The sequence below is a fragment of the Diceros bicornis genome, chromosome 4, assembly GCF_020826845.1.
Source record: "Diceros bicornis minor isolate mBicDic1 chromosome 4, mDicBic1.mat.cur, whole genome shotgun sequence".
In the NCBI taxonomy this organism is placed as follows: domain Eukaryota; kingdom Metazoa; phylum Chordata; class Mammalia; order Perissodactyla; family Rhinocerotidae; genus Diceros; species Diceros bicornis.
In genome coordinates this window covers 3,521,502-3,543,327 of record NC_080743.1, presented here as the reverse complement: position 1 = coordinate 3,543,327, position 21,826 = coordinate 3,521,502, and the positions used below count along the sequence as shown (strand labels likewise).

Here is a 21,826-nt window from a genome sequence, read left to right as displayed (position 1 = left end):
ATTTTCCTTCCCACAAACTTTTCGAAAGCAGAGATTCTCAATATCCTACAAACAAAATGTTACTTTGGGATATTTTCAGACGTGAAATCACCAATTAACTGGCTTAAATAGATGCTTGTACATCAAATGTAAAAGGTCTTACGTCTGTTTTCCATTTTAAGTTCCCAGCTCTTTGGAGGAAGAAGCAACTTTTACGTTAGAACAAGTATACTAGCATTAACGTTTATCCGTAAATTGTAGGTCCCTTAAAGTAAATATTTGACTCAATTTTGAAATTAATGGGGCGATATCTAAATGTGTTAATGCATTCATTTATTTAAACGATAATTACAGACACCTAATTTTAAGACTAACATTTTTCAAACGTGTTATTGCTTTTGCAATCATACTTAAGTGGAAATGTTAAACTTGGTGCAGATAAATTAATCACTGCTATTACTGCCTCCAGAGTTACATGCAGTGCTTTAGACTACTAAATGACATACTAAACTAACATTAATTTGCCAACGAAATGTTTCGGCATTTGGCAACGGAGGTAACAAAGTGAAAGGCTGCATTATATGTCCTGCATGAAAAAGCTTGTGATCAATTTGCTGTCACAGATCATTTAGCAGACAACAATGACCCAGGAGGAAGGAAACTGTCAACACACTGTCTCATGAAAAAAACATACACCATCTTCAGGCACAATCGTCTCCATTGTTTTTTTTCTGTTTAACGACGACCCATGACCCTCTCCCCTCCCGATGGTGTCCTGTTCAATTTCAAACTGTTAGCCTTCAGGGGCTGTCTTTGCTTCCCCCAGAATAATTAAAAATATTACCCTAAAAGGTATAACTTTAGTATAGTTTGAATATACACAGCACAATGTCTTTTTTTGTGTGAGGAAGATCAGCCCTGAGCTAACATCTATTGCCAATCCTCCTCCTTTTTTTCCCCTTTTTCTCCCCAAAGCTCCAGTAGATAGTTGTATGTCATAGTGCACATTCTTCTAGTTGCTGTACGTGGGACGCGGCCTCAGCGTGGCCGGACAGGCGGTGGGTCAGTGTGAGCCCGGGATCCGAACCGGGGCCGCTAGTAGCCGAGCGTGCCCACTCAACCGTCAAGCCACGGGGCCGGCCCCAGAATGTCTTAAACATTTGGGAATATTTGCATTTTCAATTCTATAAAGAAAACAGCCCCTTAAAATAAGAGAACAGTAACTATTGTATTATTATTCAGAAAAACTACTAAGTTTACAGGGATACATACAGTATAAAAATACATGTGTTTATAGTTTCAACCAATGACAGGAATTTATTGAGTATTATCATTGGCATTATGAATATAAAAAAGTAGAAGAAGTAATTTTAAACTGAACATCGGAGCTTTTTATCCTATTGGGAAAATGATATATACCTGAACTAGTAAATAGAATAGCGTTACATATTAACATAATAAAGTGCTACATCATTTAACACAGACCTTTGGAGACTACGGTGACAGACACTTCTTTGGCAGTGGCAGTAAGCAAAAGAGGTTGGAGGAGGGAGCTGTAACTTTGTTTCAGAGCCATTAGGGAAAGAGTCACTTGGGATATGGCCTTGGAAGAAAGGAAAGAGGCATTGTAGGCCAGGGGAACAGCACTAGCAATCGCTCAGATGGGAAGGAGCGTGTGTATGCATGTGTACACACAGACGATGTTGGGGGAAGAGCTGATAATAACAAGATAATTGACTAGAGTGCAGAGTTCCAATTTCAGAGGAATTGAAACTCGATAAAAATAAGTGAAACGAGGCAATGCAGGGTCTTCAGATTTAGGCAGAGAATGGGTTAGAGTCGATTTGGTAATCTTGATTTATTAGGTGATAGAGAGTAATGAGAAGGTCTGGAATGAGGCAAGTAAATTATGAAATCAGCGTTTGAGTAGGAGTTTGCTCTGGCATTAGGAAGCAAAGTGGGTCATATGAGAGACTAAATGCAGGGGGACCAGTTGGGAAGTAAATGCAGTAATTCAGGCAAGAGAGGCTGAGAGCTAATACTCAGGCGAGAGCAAAGATTATGAAGGGGAGGAGAGGAACCTATGACAACGCTAGAGAATTGACCAGCCCAGTTGCCTGAGAGAGTGTGAGAAGTGAAGGAATTTGAGGGTCAAATATTCTCCTAAAGCCCAGAAGACCAGTTAGTTTTGCTGTTAGTAGAAAGCATCTAGAGAAACTGAAGTGAAATATGAGTTTAATTTTAAACATGGGTTGTAGGTGATGACCTCTAGGAGTGTGATTGAGAAACTGGGGCTGGAAATAAGAGATTTGGGTCAAATCAACATAACGGGTGATAGATGACACCATTAGGGAAAACAGAGTCCAAAAGAGTAAGTGTTTAGAAAAGAAAGAGCAGAAACTAATTCATAGTCAAGAGGATCCCGTGAAGGAAACAGAAAGGACTGCGAAGGGAAGGCGAGAACGGTGGTAGTGCTATTTCTTGGAAGCACCATCCCAGCCAGAAGCAAAGCTTAACGACTAAATCTCGACACATCTCTGGACATTTAGTCATGTCGTATCCTGACTAAGAGCACAGGCTCTGGCATCAGCCGGCCTGGGTCAAAACATTCTGGCACCACTGCTTATTAGCCGTGTGACCCTGGGCACGTTACCTAACCTCTCCACTCTTGTTTCCAGAGACAGAACTTTGTCCAGCCATGGTTGTGAGCCTTCGATGAAATCATGCACGAAAAGAGCCAGGTAGGAGGTTTATCGCCCCCCAGCACTCGGCATCAGCCTGCCTCCTCAATTGCCTCAAATAATATCATCATTTCTCTCCTGCGAACTCTGAACAGCTTCCTAATTGTTTTTCTCTCTCCGTCCTTCCCTATTCCAGGTTATCATGGCTCTGCTTGAAAGCCACATTCGGTTACCCAATTCTACAGGCTGACGTCTAAGCACTATCAAATAGAACTCGAGGTTCTTCACCATCTGGCCACGCCAACCTCTTCTTCCATTGTCCGTCGGCACATCCAGGGGCTCCATGGCACGGATCTTCCTGACGACCCTGAGTGTACCAGAGTTACACTCCTGCGCCTGTGCAAAGCAGTTCTATCTAGAGACTCGCACGCCCTCTCTGCCTGCCACACTCTTACTTATCACAGTTCCGGCCCAACAAAAATATTATGTACATGCAGGTTGTGACAGGGGACACTGGATGCCTCCATTCTTCTCCTGCACAAGGCACTGGGTCTGATGGAACTGACCCCATCCCTGGCTCTAAGTCAGGGCCTGATGGACTTAGGGCTGTCTAGTCAAGGTAACTAGTTTAGGGACTAGAACCTGACCCAAAAAGATCCCATCAGAGTGAAATTTAGTCTAGCTTTCTAGTACATCTTGATATCTGGGAGTGTCAATCCTCTTTGTTCTTCTTCAAGACTGCCTTGTTATTCTAAATTCTTTGTATTTCTGGATACATTTTAGAACTACTGTGTTAATTTCCAGAAAAAAACCCTGCTGAGATTTTGAATGAGATTGAATTGAATCTATAGATTAATTTGGGAAGAACTGACATTGTAATAACATTGAGTCTTTTCCAAGTTACAAACATTGTACATCTCTTTTTCTTTAGGTCTTTTAAAATTTCTCCCAGATATACTTTGTGGCTTTCAGTAGAGATGTCTTATTCACCTTTTGTTACATTTTGATGCTGTTGTAATGATATTTCTAAAATTTCACTTCCTATGTGTTGATTGCTAGTATATAAAAATATAGTTGATTTTTTAATGTTCATCTTGTATCCAGGGTCCTTGCTTAATTCACTTATTAATTTCCAAGCTTTGTATATTCATTTGGATTTTACTATGTATATAACCCTGTTATCTGTGAATAAAGATGGTTTACTTCATCCTTTTCAAACTTCATAACTTTTATTTCTTTTCCTTGCTGCTTGTGCTGGCTGGGTCCTCCAGTACGATGTTGAATAGAAGTGGTGATAAAGGACATACTTGTCTTGTTCCCAAACTCAGAAGAAAAGCACCAGCATTTCACATTTAAGTATAAGGTTGGCTGTTGAAGTTTTGTAAATTCCCTTTTTAGAATAAGGAAATTCTCTTCATTCCTAGTTTGCTGAGAATTTTTATCATGAATGGGTGTTAAATTTTAGCAAATATTTTTTCTAGATTCATTGAGATAATTTTATGTTTTTTTTCCTTTATTTGGTTAACTTGGTAAGTTACACTGATTGCTCTTCAGATTTGAAACCAACCTGGCTTTCCTGAACTAAAGCCCACCTAGTCATGATGTATTATCCCTTTTATGGATCAGTGGATTCAGTTTGCTAATATTTTGATTAGGACTTGTGTGCCTATGTTTATGACAGGTATGTATTGGCCTATAATTTTTCTTTCTTGTAATAATCTTCTCAGATTTTAGAATCAGAGTTTGGAAGACTGGAAGTATACTGATTTTCTCTATTCACTGAAAAGTTTGAATATCTCTTTTCAAAAAGTTTTCTCATTTTGAAATAACGTTAGATTTATAAAAGAGTTGTAAAGATAGTTGAATACTTTTTAAAAATCAACGTTATTGAAGTATAATTTACAGTAAGTAAAATGCACAGTTTTAAGTGTACAGATTGATAAGTTTTCACAAAAGAGTACACCTGCATAACCACGAGCCCAAACAAGATATAGAATATTTTTATTACTCTACAAAGTTCCCTCCTGCCCCTTCCCAGTCAGTCTCCCTTCACACTTCAGGCAGTCACTGATCACTACAGATTAGTTCTGCCTGTCCTAGGACTTCACATAAACTGAACCACACAGTATGTACTCCTGTATTACTCTGGGTTTTTTCACTCAGCATAACGTCTGCATTACTATACCATGCTGTTGCATGTATCAACATTTCGTTCATTTTTATTGCTGAGGGTATTCGATTTATGAATATAACATGATTTATTTATTTATTCAACTGTTGATGGACATTTTAGTTGTTTCCAGTTTGGGATATTATGAATAAAGCTCCTATGAACATTTGTGTACACGTCTTTTTGTGAATATGTATTTTCATCTCTCTTAGGTAAATTCTTAGGAGTGGAATGACTGGATTACAGGGCAGATGAACATTTGATGTTATAAGAAACGGCTAAACTGTGTTCCAAGCTGGCTGTGGGCGTGTCAAACGGCACAACAACATACAGCCATGTAGCAGAGTCCCGGCGACTCTGCCTCCTTGCCACCGACTGGATTGTTAGTTTCAACCAGTGGTGCGCTCTTCCCATCTTCCCCATCTCAGAAACCACAGCAGCACCCAACCAGTTCAACCCAAAACCTAGTAATAATCCTTGATTCCACTTTCTCTCATGCCCTACATCTAATCAAACCAAGCCCTGAATCCATCCACTTCATCCTCTTTCCTCCCTCTCCAGATCTGCGCCCTCAATCCTAGACTGAACACCATCATCTCTCCCCTGGTCCACCAAAATAACCCAATAACTCTCTCTTCGCTTCCTTCTTAGATCCATCACAATCCATTCCCCACACTGCAGTTAAAGGAGGCCTTTTAAGATGTAAACCTGATTATGTCTTTCCCCTTCTGAAAAGCTGTCCAGCTGTGTCCCAATTCCCGCTGCAAGGCTAATAAAATCCAAATTCCTTACGGAAGTGATGTGGCCCTGCCTACATCTCCTGCCTCACCTCCTGCCCGGCTCCTCTTCCCCCTGCTGGGTTCCAGCCACGTGGCTTTCTTTCTGCTGCTCTAAGACATCCAGTTGAGGGTCTGTGTACTAGTTATTCTCTCTGCCTAGAAGCTCAGGGTACCTGGGAGATATCACTCTCTCCCAACTTTTCACTCCTTTTTTTCTTTCTAATTCACAAATCTCGATTTTTCAAGATAACAACATCTACAGGGTAATCTCACCATGGTTCCTGAGTCATCTCTGACTAAAGTTATAACTAAATCTTTCTCCCAGACATTTCACAGCCCTGTCAGCAGTGCTGGGGCCTTCATGTTGCCACCCGGCTACCTCGCTGCCTGTCTGATGAGACTCCGTGTCCCACACAAAGCACCAAAGGGCCAGCATTTTCTCCCCAGAACAGGGCTCTCCTTCTTCCCTCTGTGCCAACTCAGCACCAAGCATCACGCCCAGTTCTGACCACCTGACTGAGAATAACCACTGCCAACATTTTGGTGTCAGTATTTTGTGTGTTCCTTCCAGGCCCCCCTCACACGCTCACTGCTTCTGCCTGAGACAGATCCCACCATTGCTGCTGGCTGGGCCTCATCTGAGGGTTGGGGGATGCACAGGGTCAATGCTCTTGCTGCCACATCCCAGTTAATCCCTCTGTCAGCTGTCCCAGGTCTTCTAACACTCTCAGGCACAGAGCCCCCTGATGTGACGCTGTCTCACGTTCTGGGACAGAGCCCTCCCCGAGGGCTCCTTCTTCAACGTGCTGTTCTGATTTCAGTCTCTTGGGAAAATTTTACTGTTATTAACCCACTAAGATGATCCTTGTTCGGGAGCATGGTTAAGTATTCATTATTATTCTCTTTTAATATTAAAAAGATAACGTCTAGGATTTGGGCAGGAGGGCAAACAACAGTAGATGCTGAGATTACCATCTGAAACCAGAAGCCCAATCACAGCAGACACTAGCTCACACTGAAATGACCAGGTGTCATTTAGTCTTCACAGCAGTCCTATAAGGTTGGTACTATTATTGTTACCATTTCACACATGAAGAAATTGAGACGAAGAGAAGTTAACTGACTTGCCGTAGTCTCACGTTTGGTAAATGGAAAAACTGGGATTCTTGCACTTGCTATGCTAGACGGCCTCTCAGTGTGTGTGTGTATGTGTGTGCATGCGTGTGTGTAAGACCATATGTAATATTTCATAACCTACTCTTTTTACCTACTTTTAATAAGTCTGCAGAATCATGTCTGAAAGATACTTTTTGGACATTATATGGCTAAACCAAAATGTAGCTAATTAATTCATTTTGTTGGACTTTCTGTTTTCAATTTTTCATTTTAAGCAATTCTATGATTAACATTCTTGTAATCTATCTTTATGCACTTGTTTGACTACATCCTTAAAAATAAATTTCCAGAAGTGGAAGTGCTGTGTCAAAGGCATGCATTTATTTTAGAACTTTTAATATGTAATGGAAACGTCATAATATGTGTCTCTATCCCTCAGGTTTTGTCTTGTGACTGCCCCTTTAAACGATTTAGCCACCCGCCCCCATCCCCCCATACGCATATTTAGCCTTCTGACCTTCTCTGTCTCATTCTCCTCTCTTCTCTTGATTATCTAGCAACCAACCCCCTTTCCCCTTCCCTGCTTTGGTTTTTTTTTTTTGATTTTTATTGATATTTTAATGGTTTCTAACATTGTGAAATTTTGGGTTGTACATTTTTGTTTGTCCATCACCCCATATATGACTCCCTTCACCCCTTGTGCCCACCCCCCACCCCCCACCCCCACTTCCCGGGTAACCACAGTCCAGTTTTCTCTGTCCATGTGTTGGTTTATATTCCACATATGAGTGAGATCATACAGTGTTTGTCTTTCTCTTTCTGGCTTATTTCACTTAACATAATACGCTCCAGGCCCATCCATGTTGTTGCAAATGGGACGATTTTGTCTTTTTTTATGGCTGAGTAGTATTCCATTGTATATATATACCACATTTTCTTAATCCAATCGTCAGTCGAGGGACACTTAGGTTGCTTCCACGTCTTGGCTATGGTGAATAATGCTGCAATGAACATAGGGGTGCATAAGCCTCTTTGGATTGTTGATTTCAGGTGCGTTGGATAGATTCCCAGTAGTGGGATGGCTGGATCATAGGGCATCTCTATTTTTAATTCTTTGAGGAATCTCCATACCGTTTTCCATAGAGGCTGCACCAATTTGCATTCCCACCAGCTGTGTATGAGGGTTCCTGTTTCTCCACATCCTCTCCAACATTTGTTGTTTTTTGTCTTGGTGATTATAGCCATTCTAACGGGCGTGAGGTGGTATCTTAGTGTTGTTTTGATTTGCATTTCCCTGATGATTAGTGATGTTGAGCATCTTTTCATGTGCCTATTGGCCATCTGTATATCTTCCTTGGAGAAGTGTCTGTTCATTTCCTCTGCCCATTTTTTGATCGGGTTGTTTGTTTTTTTGTTGTTCAATTGTGTGAGTTCTTTATATATTATGGAGATCAACCCCTTGTCAGATGTATGTTTTGCAAATATTCTCTCCCAGCTGGTTGGTTGTTTGTTCATCTTGATTCTGATTTCATTTGTCTTATAAAAGCTCTTTAGTCTGATAAAGTCCCACTTGTTTATTTTTTCTTTAGTTTCCCTAGTCTGGGTAGGCATGTCATCCGAAAAGATTCCTTTAAACCCAATGTCAAATAGTGTGTTGCCTATATTTTCTTCTATGAGTTTTATAGTTTCAGGTCTCACCTTCAGGTCTTTGATCCATTTTGAGTTAATTTTTGTGAATGGCGATAGCACATGGTCCACTTTCATTCTTTTGCATGTGGATGTCCAGTTTTCCCAACACCATTTATTGAAGAGACTTTCCTTTCTCCATTGCATGTCCTTAGCACCTTTGTCGAAAATTAGCTGTCCGTATATGTGTGGTTTTATTTCTGGGCTTTCAATTCTGTTCCATTGATCTGTGTGTCTGTTTTTGTACCAGTACCATGCTGTTTTGATTACTATTGCTTTGTAGTATGTTTTGAAGTCAGGAATTGTGATGCCTCCTGCTTTGTTCTTTTTCTTTAGGATTTCTTTAGCTATTCGGGGTCTTTTGTTGCCCCATATGAATTTTAGTATTCTTTTTTCTATTTCTGTGAAGAATGTCATTGGGATTCTGATTGGGATTGCATTGAATCTGTAGATTGCTTTAGGTAATATAGACATTTTAACTATGTTTATTCTTCCAATCCACGTGCATGGGATATCTTTCCATTTCTTTATGTCATCGTAGATTTCCCTCAATAATGTCTTGTAGTTCTCATTGTATAGGTCCTTCACCTCCTTGGTAAGATTTATTCCTAGGTATTTAATTCTTTTTGATGCAATTGTAAATGGTATTATCTTTTTGAGCTCTCTTTCTGTTAGTTCATTATTAGCATATAGAAATGCAACTGATTTTTGTAGATTGATTTTGTACCCTGCAACTTTGCTGTAGTTGTTGATTGTTTCTAACAGTTTTCCAACAGATTCTTTAGGGTTTTCTATATATACAATCATGTCATCTGCAAATAGTGAGAGTTTCACTTCTTCGTTACCTATTTGGATTCCTTTTATTCCTTTTTCTTGCCTAATTGCTCTGGCCAAAACCTCCAGTACTATGTTGAACAGGAGTGGTGAGAGTGGGCAGCCCTGCCTCGTTCCTGTTCTCAGAGGAATGGCTTTCAGTCTTTCCCCGTTGAGTATGATGTTAGCTGTGAGTTTGTCATATATGGCCTTTATTATGTTGAGGTACTTTCCTTCTATTCCCATTTTATTGAGAGTTTTTATCATAAATGGATGTTGTATCTTGTCAAATGCCTTCTCTGCGTCTATTGAGATGATCATGTGGTTTTTATTCTTTGTTTTGTTGATGTGATGTATCACGTTGATTGATTTGCGGATGTTGAACCATCCCTGCGTCTCTGGTATAAATCCCACTTGATCATGGTGTATGATCTTTTTAATATATTGTTGTATTCGGTTTGCCAATATTTTGTTGAGGATTTTTGCATCAATGTTCATCAGCGATATTGGCCTGTAATTTTCTTTCTTTGTATTGTCTTTGTCTGGTTTCGGTATCAGGGTGATGTTGGCCTCATAGAATGATTCAGGAAGTGTTCCATCTTCCTCTATTTTTTGGAATAGTTTGAGGAGGATGGGTATTAAATCTTCTTTGAATGTTTGGTAAAATTCACTGGAGAAGCCATCTGGTCCTGGACTTTTATTTTTTGGGAGGTTTTTGATTACTATTTCAATCTCTTTACTTGTGATTGGTCTATTCAGATTCTCCATTTCTTCTTGGTTCAATTTTGGGAGGTTGTATAAGTCTAAGAATTTATCCATTTCTTCTAGATTGTCCAATTTGTTGGCATATAATTTCTCATAGTATTCTCTTATAATCCTCTGTATTTCCATGGTATCCGTTGTAATTTCTCCTCTTTCATTTCTAATTTTATTTACTTGAGCCTTTTCTCTTTTTTTCTTAGTTAGCCTGGCTAAGGGTTTGTCTATTTTGTTTATCTTCTCGAAGAACCAACTCTTTGTTTCATTAATCCTTTCTACTGTTTTTTTGGTCTCAATATCATTTATTTCTGCTCTGATTTTTATTATTTCTCTCCTTCTGCTGGCTTTGGGCTTTGTTTGTTCTTCTTTTTCTAGTTCTGTTAGGTGTAATTTAAGGTTGCCTATTAGGGCTTTTTCTTGTTTGTTAAGGTGGGCTTGTATCGCTATGAGTTTCCCTCTCAGGACCGCTTTTGCTGCGTCCCATATGGTTTGATATGGCATGTTATCATTTTCATTTGTTTCCAGATAGTTTTTGATTTCTCCTTTAATTTCATCAATGATCCATTGGTTGTTCAGTAGCATGTTGTTTAATCTCCACATTTTTGTCACTTTCCCAGTTTTTTTTTCCTGGTTCATTTCCAGTTTCATAGCCTTATGGTCTGAAAAGATGCTTGTTATGATTTCAATCTTCTTAAATTTATTGAGGCTTGCTTTGTTTCCCAACATATGGTCTATCCTAGAGAATGTTCCATGCGCGCTTGAGAAGAATGTGTAGTCAGCTGTTTTTGGGTGGAGTGCTCTGTATATGTCTACTAGGTCCATCTCGTCCAGTTTTTCATTTAAGTCTAATATTTCTTTATTAACTTTTTGTCTGGATGATCTATCCATTGCTGTAAGTGGGGTGTTAAGATCCCCTACTATTATTGTGTTGTTGTTGATTTCTCCTTTTAGGTTTGTTAATAGTTGTTTTATGTACATTGGTGCTCCTATGTTGGGTGCATATATATTTATAAGTGATATGTCTTCTTGATGGAGTGTCCCTTTTATCATTATATATTTCCCTTCTTTGTCTTTCTTAACCTGTTTTATCTTGAAGTCTGCTTTGTCTGATATGAGTATGGCAACACCTGCTTTCTTTTGTTTGCCATTAGCTTGGAGTATTGTCTTCCATCCTTTCACTCTGAGCCTGTGCTTGTCTTTAGTGCTAAGATGTGTTTCCTGAAGGCAGCATATTGTTGGGTCTTGCTTTTTAATCCATCCTGCCACTCTGTATCTTTTGATTGGAGAGTTCAATCCATTTACATTTAGGGTAATTATTGATATATGAGGGTTGAATGTTGCTGTTTTGTCACTTATTTTCTGGTTCTTTTGCATTTCCTTTGTTTCTTGTCCCATTTGTTTTGGACTGCCAATTCAGTTTGGTTGTTCTGTCTTATGATTCTTCTAGTTTTCTCTTTGTTTATCATATGTGGTTTTAATTTGATTATTTGTTTAGTGGTTACCTTGAGGTTTGGGCGAAAAATCTTCTGTATGAGATAGTCCATTATCTGATAGCCTCCTATTTCCTTATACTAAGTCAATTCAGTCACTTTCCTCTTCCCCTTCTAAGTTGCTCTTGTTATACCTTATTCTATCTTGTGTTGTGGCTGTGTGTTTACAGTGATGAGGTTAAATTTATTTTTGGTGAATTTCTTCCTTTGATCTTTGAGTTTAGTATTTAAGTGGTTGCTAACCTATTCCGGTAAAGATCTACTATTTCTCTGATTTTGTCTACCTACTTTTCTCCTTCCTCCAAGCTTTGTGTTCCCTTTCTCTTCTTGTTTTCAGGCCTGAGGGCCTTCTTGAGTATTTCTTGTAGTGGCGGTCTCGTGGCCATGAACTCCCTTAGCTTTTGTTTATCTGGGAGAGTTACTATTTCTCCATCATATTTGAAGGATATTTTTGCTGGATAGAGTATTCTTGGCTGAAAGTTTTTGTCTTTTAGTATTTTGAATATATCATTCCAGTCTCTTCTAGCCTGAAAAGTTTCTGTTGAGAAATCCGCTGAGAGCCTGATGGGAGTTCCTTTGTACGTTATTTTTTGTTTTTGTCTAGCTGCCCTTAATATTGTTTCTTTGTCGTTGACCCTGGCTAGCCTTACCACTAGGTGTCGTGGTGAAGGCCTTTGTCTGTTAATATATATAGGAGTCCTGTTGGCTTCGCTTACTGGTATTTCCTGCTCCTTCCCCAGATTTGGGAAATTTTCAGCTATTATTTCCTTGAATAGGCTCTCTGTTCCTCTTTCCCTCTCCTCTCCCTCAGGAATACCTATAATTCTTATGTTACATTTTCTAATAGAGTCCGATATTTCTCGGAGTCTTTCTTCATTTCTTTTTAGTCTTAGTTCTCTCTCTTCTTCCATCTGGAGTATATCTGTATTCCTATCCTCTAAAGTACTAATTCTTTCCTCCATATTGTCAGCTCTGTTCTTTAAAGATTCCAGATTCTCCTTTATCTCCTCCATTGTGTTCTTCATCTCCATCAGCCCTGATAGGTTTTTCTTTATGATTTCAATCTCTTTTGTGAAGAAACTCCTAATCTCATTTAATTGTTTGTCTGTGTTGTCTCGTATTTCGTTGAGTGTTTTTATGATAGCTATTTTGAATTCTCTGTCATTTAGTTTATGGATTTCTGTGTCTTCGGGGTTGATTTCTGGGTGCTTGTCATTTTGTTTCTGGTCTGGTGATTTCATATATTTTTGCATTGTGGTTCCTGTGTTGGTTTTGATTTTCCTCATCCTGGAAGTCTCTGGTTGCAATTTCCACCTGCCACCACTGTGTGGTGGTAAAGGGCTGTGTAGTCTAAGCCCCCTGCGCTCTGCCCCAGTTTTTCTGCTGCGATCCGCAGTTTTGTTTTGTTTTGTTTTGTTTCTTTTCCCCACTGCGATCCACGGGTCCAGTCCAGTTTATTCAGGTCTGCCTCGGACCGCTAGATCTGGTCGAGCTGCAAACTCCGGGTTGCAGGGAGGGGGGAGCTCTCTCTTTTGCCCTCTGGGTCCCTGACGTGGGAGGCTTCTCGTTTGCCCCTCTTTATCCGCTCTCTGGGTTGCTCAGATGTTGATGGTAGCCCTGTGGCTCCTCTGAGCCCTCTGTGCTGGAGTTTCCCACTGGCTGAGAGAGCCCGAAGAGCTACAGTTTCCCGCCGAGGGCCGCCCCTCCCCCCTCTCTGGGAGCCGCGCGGACCGGATCGCTGGTCTGATGGGGAGGGAGCGGAGTTCTCCTTACCTCTCCCCACTTCCTCCGGGGGCCCAGCACGTTCCGCTTTCAGATGTGCGGCAGTGTGGATCCCTCCGCTCCAGCTTTTGACTGTCTGGGATTCCGTTGTTGGTCTGTGGCTGTTACTTTTGTTGTATTTTGTGGGGGAAGAATTCACAGGAAAGCTCACTCCGCCATGATGCTGACGTCACCTTTCCCCTGCTTTGGTTTTATATCTCAGCTCCTGATACACTTTGGTTGCCCCCAGCACTTCTGATTCATTTTTCCTTTTTATTCTGGATGTCAAAACACCTTCATTTGGGTCAGGTTGTGGGAAATATGCCCTCTTCTGTCTCCATGCTAGTCCCTCTGCCTGGAACACCCTTCTCCTCTTGTCTGCAGGTGGATTCCTATTCTACCTGTAGAAATCACCTCAGGCACCACTTCCTGCATGAAGGAAGCTGGCCTTTACGTGCCCACCAAGCTTTAGTAAGGTATTTCTCCCTCTATGCTCCCAGCTTCTTGATCTTATCTCTATAACAGCACTTACTATATTGTAGGTGTTAATGTAATACAACAATTAACAGGCATGGCCCAATAAAAAGTTGGATTGCATTTAACAGAGGCGGAACTAGTGACAGATGACTTGGTTAAAAAGTGAAGGACTCTAAAGGAGGCCTGGAAAAAATTAAAAGCTACAGGGGAAGAGGTGTCTGCTCAGTAGGACTCATTTTAAATGTGATTCCATCTGACCTTACCATTCCCCAGTTAGCCATGATCCTAATATTTGCCCTTGGCCTCCCAAGAACATCCTCTGGTAGTTGATGCTCCTATACGGTCCTGTGGGACCGACAGTCAGACATTCTCTTTGCACTGTCTCTTCTTCAGAGGGGAGCTCCTAATACTAGTGTATGAGTCCCGTGAGATCAGAGATCACACGTTATCCAGGTGTGTGTCCCCGACCCTGGAGCACTGGGCCTGGCACTGAGCATATGCTCGGTGAATGCGTTTTAGTAAGGGAAAAAGTAGCCGTCCTGCAGAGGCTGCCCCATACCTTGCCGTGTGGTATCTACAGCCCATGTGCAAACATCCCAGATGACAAGCCCGAGCTTAAACCACCTTCAGTTACTGCACATCGACTGGAGCCCCCAGTCTCTATTCTACCCAGCTGACCGGACTTCGCCTAAGTTTTGTTACATCTTTTGGAAACAAGGTTTCAATCGCCTGTCCATGCCTCTGGAATCCGTTTCCATAGCCAGGTCAGTTCCCCCAGCTCCTGAGCCGTGTAAAGTTCTAGCATGTGGGGCTAGACTGACCATGCTAAGAGCAGCATCTCTCCTTGAATAATTCCTGCAAGACCCCATTGTGGATGCTCTATGTGAAAACTAATAGCTAGACATAATTGTTACTGCCCAACGTGGGGCCTTCTGCTCACTACAAGACATGCCAGTAGTCAAGAGGCAAGGTGGAGGAGAAAAAGGACATTTTTATTACAGCTTGCTAGCAAGAGGGAAGATGGCCGACTCATGTCCAAAAGAACCATCTTAAGGGGGCACGAAATCTTACAGCAGTTATATAGGCCAGTGGGTTACTGGGGAGGGGGTTAGGAATGTTGACCTTCTGGTGTTACAGACTGGGGAATGTCACACCAGATCTTTCAGTTTTCACTGATGATGGCTATCAGCATAGATTCTCTGTTCGGGGGTCATCACATTCCTAAGGAACTCAAAAAAGCAGTTATCATCTTATCGCAGCTGGGAGATACATGAACAAGCAGGGGTCATAAAATCTACAGAGCAGTGAGATCTCCTGGAGGGTGCATATCCAGCTGGGTTGGTTTCTCAGAGGTCATTCAAAGTTACAATAGAGTTTTTCTTTTCTACAATATGGCTTCCCTTATGTCAACCTTGTCTTCAGCCAGTATCATAATGAGCTTTATCCCGTAACGAAGGTACCAGGGTGAACACTCAAATTCATAGACACATAGCAAACTGCAGCCTGGTGTGTACCAGGAGTGTAGAGAATCACTGAAATCTAGACTCTTGCTTCAACTGAGTCTAGAGATCTCTCCAGAGATTTCAGGCTAGCACTAGGTGAGCACCACAGAGCAGACCTGACTCTGGCTTCCTTTATCTGTGGTTTGGTTCAGAGGACCTGCCGAAGCTGGGACCGCAGAAGTTCTGGTCTGCTCTTACGGCCTTATCAGTAAATGCTGGCAGTGCATTTTTATGCAAATAATTATCCCACATATAGAAAGAAGTTTGTGATATTCTAGGCACAATCATGTTTACAGGTGATAAAATAGTGTTTATGCATCCAATAACTATTCCTCACAGGTCTATTTTGTACCAGGATGGTCAGCTGCTTCTCTCCACAGTGATGAGTTTAAGGGGCAGCAACGTCCTCTACTGAATCCCATCCTAGGGCACTGTTCACTGGATTCTGCTCGCCTTCCTGCGATTCTCCAATTCTCTCACCAACAGAAGCCTCTTAAGTTATCTAATTTACTCAACTTCTACTCGAGGAAACCTGAGCTGAAGCAAGTATTAGTTCAACTTGAGTTAATCGGCTGTTTTCTACATCTGACTGACTATCAAATTAAGGCTGATGGAGATGCTGCAGAACCATGTGTGAGGATATTGACCTAGACCTTGCTGCGGTGTTCAAGGCTGAACTGATGCCACATCATCAGGGTGTCTCTCAGACTGTGCAAGGGCTTAAGCCCTAACTCTCACCACTTTCTGCTAGAATCTTATCTTCTCCTAAATTGCTTGGATTTTTGCAATCTAGAATGGTTTGTGCTCATTATGTTGACAACACAGTTTTTCCTTTTCAACAATAAAAAATAAAAATTAAAAGAATAGGCAAGTTCATAGAGTTACTTTCAATTTTAATTCAATAGCCTAGAAAGAATTCAATAATTTTCCACATTCTTCCTGAAAACAACATTTTAGAAAGGTATTCTAAGAGGAAAAGACATCTACTTCCTTTTCTAAGTTAAAAAAAACAAAAATTCAATTATGACAGAAAATATAAACAATTTAAATCAATAGTCCTTCTAGTACATAAATCGACATAGAATTATTTAAAGAAAAACTTACCTGATAACTTTGTCTGGGTCTTTAGGTAACTCAGAGCTGCCATCTTTCACTGTAAAGAAAAATATGAAAGACCTCTAGTTTACGTGCAAGATTGAAAATATGGCTTTATGTGCACTCTTTCCAAAGCCTCAATAAAATGGTAACAAAGGGGAAAAAATAAGGTATAAAACCTCAAGGAGAGCAAAAGAAAGATGGCAAGAACATTTTTCAAGACAGAAAGCAGATGTTAAGTGGAAGTGTCTTCGTGGCCATGGAAATTTGAAACCTAACCACATGATGAGGGGAGGGTGATAGAAAGCAAGCAGATTTGCACTTCAGAACAGGAGAAACACTTTAGGAATTGGAGGTACCAGATACTCTGAAGGGTGAGAGGTACAGCACACACACCAAGGACTCACACCCTCATGCTGTTCAACCAGTCAGCCACCACTGCCCAGGCAGGAGGGAGGATGTCTAATCTCTGGAGAAACTGAGTCACTCAGACTCGGGCCTGGAGGACACCAGGCTCAAAGCAGAACCAGAGTACAGTAAGGGACTGAAAGCAGGGGACAAATCAAATAAACCAGATTGAATAGGTAAGATTCCTTCCTCTCTGCCCTTTCCAGCTCCAAGAGCAGAAGCAGCCAGCAGCTCTCTCCAGGCACAAGACTGGACGCTTGACCTCAGGAGAAAGAGCCAAGCCTGACTAACAGCACGGCCAGGTCCTCACCGAATAATCCTATAACGAAACAAAACCATCAACGAGTCCAGTCTTTGCAAAGATCGATTTCCATTCACCATATGTCCATCAATGGACACTGAAAGATCACTATGCATTTGAGTAAAGCCAATATCATGAACAGTAACAACCAAAACAAAGGAACAGGGAGAAAAATAGAAGCATACTCTTCTGGATATCTTCCAGAATAGAGAACAAAAAACAAAGAGACAGATAGTAGGAGAAAATAGATTTTTAAAAATTAGAAGATCAGAGGGCTAGCCCTGTGGCCTAGGGGTTAAGTTCAGTGAGCTCTGCTTTGGTGCCCCAGGTTTGGTTCCTGGGCACGGACCTACACCACTCGTTGGTGGCCATGCTGTGGTGGCGACCCACACACAAAATAGAGGAAGACTGGAACAAATATTAGCTTAGCGCAAATCTTCCTCAAGCCAAAAAAAGAGGAAGACTGGCAACAGATGTTAGCTCAGGGTGAATCTTCCTCAGGAAAAGAAAAAAAATTAGAAGATCAGATCAGTAGCTCCCATATCCAAATCTTTGGATATTTAGAAGAGGAAAATGGAGGGGAAATAAATTATAAGAGAAATCACCTAAAAAAATGTCCAGAACTAAAGGATTAGAGTTTGAGATTTAAACAGCCTATGGAATGCCCTACATGATGAATGGGGAGGGGAAAAGAAACCCAAAAAACTACACCAAGAAACATCACCAAGAAATTTCAGATCATTGGGAATAAAGAAAAGATTTTAAAAGCTTCCAGAAAGAAAATATAGCCCATGTGAAGAATTGGACATCTGAATGAAATCAGACTTCTCAAGAGCAACGCTAGAAACTAGAAGGTATTAGGGTCTTTACAATTCTGAGAGAGAATTATTTCCAAACTGAAAATTAACCAAATTGTGAACATGTGAGAGGGGAATACATACATTTCTCCGCCTTCAAAGTCATAAAAGGTGTAGCTCTCATGTACTAGGAAACTTCTAGAAGATGTGCTCCAAGCACATGAAGGAACAAACCCACCAAGAGGAACATGAGGGACGGAGCAGGAGCTCCAGTCCAAGAGGTGGGCAGGAGGGTCGTCCTCGATACCTGCAGAGAACTGCCAGCTCCGAATGGAGGAGGAGGGTGGACGGAGCGCCACGAGGAGCAAGTCTACACGGGGAACGGCAGCGGATTGAGTACGGGGAGTCGTTTTACAGCTTTGTCAGCAAGTTCAGGGGACAAGTAGATGGTAGATATCAAAAACAAAAAAACAAAAAAGCAAAAACAACAACAACAAAAGGGAATGAAAAATCAGGCCATTGGTACAAGAAAAGAAAAATAATCATTCATGGCTTATCTGTGACGAATATTTACTAACCAATAGTAATGTAACTAAACTATATTAGAGGATGGGGGAGAGAAAAATGTGGGTGGAAATGGCAGTATAAAAGCCAAATCTTTATATTCCAGAAGAAGCCTGTAAGTAATATCTAAAACTGAAAACCCCAGAAATATTAGTATAGAATAAATTTAGAAATATGATGGTAAATTCCAGAAGAAACAGCTAAATGTGTTGAAAGCTGTTGGTACCTTGGGGGGTAGGCAGCACTCAGCAATGGAAGGTGTGGCTTCCAAGGTCTGCTATATTTCATTAAAAAACAATTTGTATTATTTGTCTTTTAAAGCTATGAACATACATTTTTTTGATAGAAAATAAGTACTTAACATTTTTAGTTAAAACAGGAACTTAGAGACTTTGCTAAAAAGTTACTGGACAAGGGGGCCGGCCCAGTGGCACAAGCGGTTAGGTGCGCGCGCTCCACTGCGGTGGCCTAGGGTTCGCTGGTTCGGATCCCGGGTGCGCACCAACGCACTGCTCCACAAGCCGTGCTGTGGCGGCATCCCATATAAAGTGGAGGAAGATGGTCACAGATGTTAGCCCAGGGCCAGTCTTCCTCAGCAAAAAAAAAAAAAAAAGGAGGATTGGCAGATGTTAGCACAGGGCTGATCTCCTCACCAAAAAAAAAAAAAAAAAAAAAAAAAAAAAGTTACTGGACTACCTGGTGCAATGAAATACAAACAGGAAAAAAGAAGTTTGTAACCCCAGCACATAGATCCACACACACCACCCTGGTAAACTCAGGTTTTCTGCGTGTCATGACATCCGTAGGTAATAGGCTCTCTGCGACGATACTGGAATCATCAACAACAGAATTGGGTCTGAACCACGGTGCTGAAGCCTCTGGGCTTTAACCAGCAAGCTGCGCTGCTGGACTAAATTTCTTTCTCCCCCGACATCCAGAAAGTATATTTTCTAGGGGAAAGGGTATTCCTACACTTAACAACAACAAATGCTCCCTCTAAAAAGAAAAGTAACCAAAACCTGAAATCCTCTGAGACATCACCTGCTTCAACTGTAGAAACAATTTTCTTTAAAATTGTTCTATTGTCATGAGGATTTGAGAAAAAAACAACAGTGAAAGAATTGGGAGCTTGCACTGAAGAAGAATCAAATGCTTATCACAACATCTTCCTAACCACAGGCAGAATGGGATGCATTTGCACAATTATCAGGTTTTTAGAAAGTATATAATGCAAATTAGTATTATAATCTCCCTAATATTTCTGTAATTCTTCTCTATTCTTGTATTATGACTCTGTCATAATATCTGTCAGTTATTATATTATATGTAGTTTAGATACGTATCTGAAACTTAGAACAATTCTCCTTCAACAGAAGCTACAGGAATACACCTGGCTAAGAGGAAAATTATTACTTCAGGCTTGGCTACTATTACTCGGTTTTACTATTTTTATCTTCTTGTATTTTCTTTCAACCAAAAATTTTTTAAATTATATGAACCCTATGTTTTGAAATGTCAAAACAAACATGATAAACAGAAGATAAGTATTATTTGATCATATAACCACATAGAAATAAAAATTCACTAGGACAAACTGAAAAAAAAACAAGGACATATGAGCTTATATGAAATCCCTTCATAACGAATTAGAATCTAGGAGGCAAAACCATTGTTATGCCTTGTCTCCTTCCAGACCTTTCCTCCTCCCTCCTCCAAGTTTTCATAAATGAACGGAAGTATAATTTGGAAGGTCCTTGAAAGATCCGCTTGTCCAACTCCCGACACTGGGCAAGAAGCTCTATGACATTCCTGAAGAACAGCCATTAAACTCGGCTAAATGAACCCTGGTTACAGAAGCATCCCTCTAGTGATGGCGGCTCACCACTTGCCAACATGGCCTTGTCCATTCTTAAGCAACTTGAATTGTTAGAAAACCCTTCCTCCTGTTTGGCCACCTGAGACTTTGCCATTAGGGATGGACTTTGCCATTAGGGATGCTGCAACTACGTCTCGTGGCATTTGCTTCTAGGAAAGATCACTTAGGCATCCCACTGACTATACAATTTACTGTCCAAACTGGAACACAGAGAGAGAGTACCAGAAATAGTTATAGCAGGACTGCACCAGGCAGTCTGGTGTATGTGAGCACCCTAACATAAGTAAGGGAGACAGGCTCCAGGCCACAGGGAGAAGAGGCTGCCAGGATACGGGAAGATCACCAAGGCATCCACCTACTGGGTTTGAGCTCAGAGCTTGGTGCGTTCTTGTTAACAGACCAAGGCAAAGGCCTAGCTGTTCAGGCAAAGAATAGATGTCATGGAAAGTTTGGGGAAGGAGAGACATTTGCATGTCTGCATACCAAATACCAGATTCAGGCTTAGGATAACAAAATTAATTCCAGACCATTGATTATGAGGAAAAAGTCCCAGTATATTCAAGGTATGTTTGGCACAAGGCGGGGCCAAGCCTGCCTATTCTGGACTTTGATGGCTACAAGCCAGCAGGCCTGGGAAGCTACAACCGACTTGTAGCTTCAACATTAGTCCTGCTTTAGTTTTTTGGAGCAACCGAGAAGTAATTTCCCTTTTCTATAGGAAATCCCTTCAAATATTTGAAAACAGCTTTTACAACTGCCTTTTATCTTTTCTTCAATTAGCTAAACATATATAGTTTCTTCAGCCACAGGAGATGTGATGCTCCACAGTGAGCATGGTATTGTTCCAGAGGCGGGCCCACCAGACCAGGGCAGGTAAAATCATCGTATACACACGCTTAGTAGAAGGACACTTTCTACTATTGGTTCACATGAAGCTTGTGATCAAATAGCTCCCCAAGAATTTTTTCATAGAATAAAGTTCTGCTACCAAGTCAGGTCTCTTCCATTCTGTACTTGGAAATTCTAATTCTTTGATCCCAAGTGAATGACTTTATGTCCATCTCATTACACTCGGGGGCACAGGGAAGTGGGAATGCCCAGGCTGGAGCGCTGGCTCTGCACTCGCTGCATGTGGCCTTGGGCTAACCCATCATCGCTGACCCTCGGCTTCCTCACTGAGGAAGAGGCTGAGGGTCAGACGAACAAACGTGTGTGGAAGCATGTTGTAAGCTATGAAGTAAAATTAGGATCTAAGCGTATGTGTATTTTTTCATTGATTCCATCTCCAAATTTTTATTCAACCCCTACAGCCAGAGACGACTAGGCTGAGCACTGGGGATACAGTTCCAGCCTATAATTAATGCTGCCAGAGATGATTTAATTAGCCGCCTCTTGAGTTTCTCATTTATACAATTAACTCTCTGTTCCAGTTTTGTGTTATGTAAAAATATGATAATAATTCCTTCTGTGCACTTTCTAGATATCCTTATTAATATAGTAATATACAGGAGAGATGATTCTTGGAGCATTCTAGCAGGCACCTGTTTTCCGGTGTTACCGGTAATTAATTCT

The 21,826-nt window shown here is 40.9% G+C and overlaps 1 protein-coding gene across 2 annotated transcripts in view; it reads right to left on the bottom strand.

Moving 5' to 3' along the window:
* UBE2U (ubiquitin conjugating enzyme E2 U) overlaps positions 1–21,826 on the bottom strand; it is a 59,691-nt gene that overhangs the window by 23,500 nt on the left and 14,365 nt on the right. For both annotated transcript variants that reach the window (XM_058537035.1, XM_058537036.1), the window contains exon 6: positions 16,318–16,366. In XM_058537035.1, coding sequence (XP_058393018.1) covers positions 16,318–16,366 — 49 coding nt within the window. The remainder of the gene's footprint in view (positions 1–16,317; positions 16,367–21,826) is intronic.